This window comes from Nylanderia fulva, unplaced genomic scaffold, assembly GCF_048542155.1.
Source record: "Nylanderia fulva isolate GAGA-0341 unplaced genomic scaffold, ASM4854215v1 Scaffold69, whole genome shotgun sequence".
NCBI lineage: Eukaryota > Metazoa > Arthropoda > Insecta > Hymenoptera > Formicidae > Nylanderia > Nylanderia fulva.
In genome coordinates this window covers 5,527-9,191 of record NW_028190797.1, presented here as the reverse complement: position 1 = coordinate 9,191, position 3,665 = coordinate 5,527, and the positions used below count along the sequence as shown (strand labels likewise).

Sequence of the window (3,665 nt, the reverse complement as noted above, 5' to 3'; positions counted from 1 at the left end):
ATGTGCGTTTCATTGCGTACGTATTAGGCAACAAATACTGAAAAATAAAGCATTGAATGCATTGACTGATGCTATCTGCGCGTATGGTAAACGTAAATATTGCAACATTCAAGCGGTTAGAAGATCTGTCGGAAAACGCTTCGAAGAACAAACACAACAAGATGTTTCGGAATTTTTTACGGCTCTAATGTCGACGTATTCCGACATCAATGATGTATTAGAACTCGAATTAAAGCACGTAACATGTTGCTCGAATGTCAAATGTAATTACAATGTAACTAAGCTGGAAAGCAGTAATTTGCTAATATTACCTATACATTCGACATTAAAAAGGAAAAAAGGTGTCACTCTACAAAGTTTGATTAATGTAGAATTTTCTAAATGGGAAACGATAAACGGCAATTGTAACGAATGTAAGGGTACCGTGTTGAAAAAGAAAACCGTAATTGAATCAACTTTATCCGTCGTAGTAATACAGCTCAATTTATATACTTTTGTAAACGGTGCTTCTAAAAAAATTATCAACAATCGGATTACCGCCGTGTCGACGAGTAATATCACGATTAATAAAAAAAAGTACAAGCTAATAAGCGCTATATTTCACGAAGGTGAAGAAATGAATCGTGGTCACTACACGTGTATGTTGAGAGCTGACACAAAATCGGAATGGTATTACTCTAATGATATGGAAGTGTTCAAGAAAAAATGGCCCAAAGGAGCACAAGGGGCATACATATTGTTCTTAGAACAGATTAAATAATGGCGCTGTATAAAGGCTGCCGTAAGCGCCGAAATGAAACATCGGCTGCTCTGGCGCTGTATAAAGGCTGCCGTAAGCGCCGAAATAAAACATCGGCTACTCTGGCGCTGTATAAAGGCTGCCGTAAACGCTACATTAAAACATCAACTGTTCTAGGGCTGTATAAAAGTTGCCGTAAGCGCCAAAATAAAATATCGGCTGCTCTAGCGCTTTATAAAAGCTGCTGTAAGCGCTGCGTTAAAACGAGTGCAATAAGTTTCTAATTTGACCTAGGCTTCATGACATTTCAAAAAGTATCATCCAGAAAAAAATTATAAGACAGAAATATGTATGTCGTGTTAAAACCGGAGAGACAAAGAAAAATATATGGTTGCGTTCTCACGAGAATGGGCGATGGAGGGGCTCATTCTTTATTTTCAATATTCATACAAGAATATAAATTCATTCTGTTGCAATTGAAATAAATGTGCAATGTATCGTTAAAAGTTATTACAATTATACAAACATTTACATATATGATTAAATAAAATATATATGTATACCATAATATAATTATATATTTTATATATGTACATACATGTATATACCATATATTTCAATTATTTTAAACTGTATTGCATAAATTGTTACTTATACAAAGTTATGTGATAAGAATCGAAAGTACATATATTTGTGATACTTGAATTACTAGAAAGCTGCTCTATATATCTGTACTTTAAAAAGTAACTGATATCCTAAAAAAATCATAAAAATGAAAAGGTCAGGCCATGTTCAAAAGAAGATACTCAAAAATTTAAACCTTTCAAAATTTAAACGATCTAATAATAAATTATCACGAAAAGTAACTGATATGTTATTCAAGGTGCCAGTTCAAAGTAAACATACGTAAAGTGTATATTATCTAAATTTAGTAATAATATATTACCATGAAAAGTAACTGTGATATTTTATTCAAGGTGTAAGTTCACATTGAACATACATACATATAAGTAAAACTGATTACAATTTGATTCTAGAAAATAAGTGCGATATGTTATTCTTAGTGCACAAAATATAATAGTCGTTTATAGAGATTTGATTTGAAATTCATACTAGCCCGTACAATGAAAAATAATTGCTCGTAATTCCAGAGTACCAATTTGTTAATGACTCAGAAAAATAACATGGCGGCCTGCTCTCAAAAAACTTTCGATGGATAGAATAAATAATTGAAATAAGAGTTGTGAAAATTGTATAAATTAAAAATCTCCAATCTTTCTTTAGTAAAATTTCCCGTTAATGACCATCATTAACCTAGGCAAGGTGGCATATGTGATTGGGATTTAACATTATCAGTAATTTATTGAATAGACAGAGAAAAGTTTTGTTGTATGCATCGGTTCAGTGTTTGAAATAACCATGTACTATCCATATACTGTAAAGCACAAATTCTTCATTTCTATCATAAATAATATCTATTTATTAAAATTTTAGCAGACGTCTTTTAAATAGAAAATAGTATCTTGCGATCATGAAGAATAGGTTTTGAATAGCAAGATTTCATTTGACTTACAATTTTTTTCAAAAACACAGAAGAAAAAGGTATTTGTATATAGTTTTGTATATTCACTTCGTTGTGTGTAAAGCTTTTAAAAATACGTTGAATCCTTATTCTAATCTAATCTTGAAAATACAATGGGCACTAATCAACCTTACGCGTGGCCTAGTCAAAGTGTTGTGGAATTTAAAGAAGTTGTTTTGATGTACAGGTAATATTTTCAAATTTTTTGATAAAGATAATGCACGATTGTAACATTTGGTAAAATAAATTTTTGTAATTATATTCGCAGGAACCATTTAGTGCCATCGTTGAAAGAGATAACATTCGTTACTCGACCAGCGGAAAAAATAGGCGTCGTTGGTCGCACCGGTGCTGGAAAAAGTTTGTTCCTATCTTCGTTGTTTAGACTGACAGAGATCAGTTCTGGGAGTATATTAATCGACAACGTGAATATTCAAACGTTACAACTGAACACATTAAGGTATTCATAAACTTGCAAAAAATAATCATTGTATGTTAACAGTTGTAAAGAAAAGAAAAACATTCCAGATCCCATTTAGCAATTATACCTCAGAATCCGTTTCTTATCTTGGGTACTAATCGAGAGAATGTGGATCCGTTGGATCAGTATACCTATATGCACATATATACAAAACCTTTGAGAAATGTAAAGTGCATTCTTTTTTTCATCGATTGGATGGTTTGGATGCAGTCTTGGATGAAGGTGGTAGTAATCTCAGCACTGGGCAGAGACAATTGTTCTGCTTAGTCAGAGCTGTGCTACACAATGCAAAGGTACTTCTTATCTGTAATATTCGAGAAAGCAATTGTTCGTGTATTAATAACTTGATATTTATTTATCTCTGTGAAATTAGTCTCTTTTTCTTATTTTCTCATTTGCTTTGCTTTTGAATAAAAAATTTTTAAGTACCTCAAATTGAAAAATTATCTTCGTAAATCCAATGTTTAATTATGGGTTCTATGTAACCCCTCATGGATTCTAACAATTATTATTAAGAAACTAGAACTAAGAGTGTAAACATTTTCTGCATTTCTTCTGAAGATAAATATTTCAAAATTAATTTAAATAATTTTTTTTAATTTGCATTTTTTTTACATAATGGGAAATGTCGTTAAGTTATAATCTTTTAGGTATTCAAATTTTTAAAAATTTTTGTAATTATCATGTGATAAATATAAAACACAAGACGATACACATTAATTGTTCAGTTAATAGGAATTTTAAGAAAAACATGTATTATATGTATAATTGTACAGAATAGTATCATTATTATATATTTATTTAAAGTAATATAAAATGTTTTCATTGCAATAATATTGTACGTATTAAGTGCATACAACAGC

The 3,665-nt window shown here is 30.8% G+C and overlaps 1 protein-coding gene across 1 annotated transcript; it reads left to right on the top strand.

Moving 5' to 3' along the window:
- The first annotated feature begins 2,430 nt into the window (after window positions 1–2,430).
- Window positions 2,431–3,096, top strand: LOC114940812 (ABC transporter C family member 14-like). The gene is made up of 3 exons (XM_029315556.1): window positions 2,431–2,508; window positions 2,590–2,781; window positions 2,850–3,096. Exons 1-3 carry the CDS (start codon window positions 2,435–2,437, stop codon window positions 3,067–3,069), a joined length of 486 nt encoding a protein of 161 aa, XP_029171389.1. The 5' UTR covers window positions 2,431–2,434; the 3' UTR covers window positions 3,070–3,096.
- The last annotated feature ends 569 nt before the right edge of the window (window positions 3,097–3,665 follow it).

What these genes read in the sequence shown, in the direction of transcription:
- LOC114940812 (XM_029315556.1), top strand. Translation starts at nt 2,435, where the DNA reads ATGGGCACTAATCAACCTTACGCGTGGCCTAGTCAAAGTGTTGTGGAA. An exon ending in GAAGTTGTTTTGATGTACAG is followed by an intron (nt 2,509 to 2,589) that starts GTAATATTTTCA and finishes TTATATTCGCAG; the next exon opens with GAACCATTTAGTGCCATCGT. An exon ending in TTACAACTGAACACATTAAG is followed by an intron (nt 2,782 to 2,849) that starts GTATTCATAAAC and finishes AAAACATTCCAG; the next exon opens with ATCCCATTTAGCAATTATAC.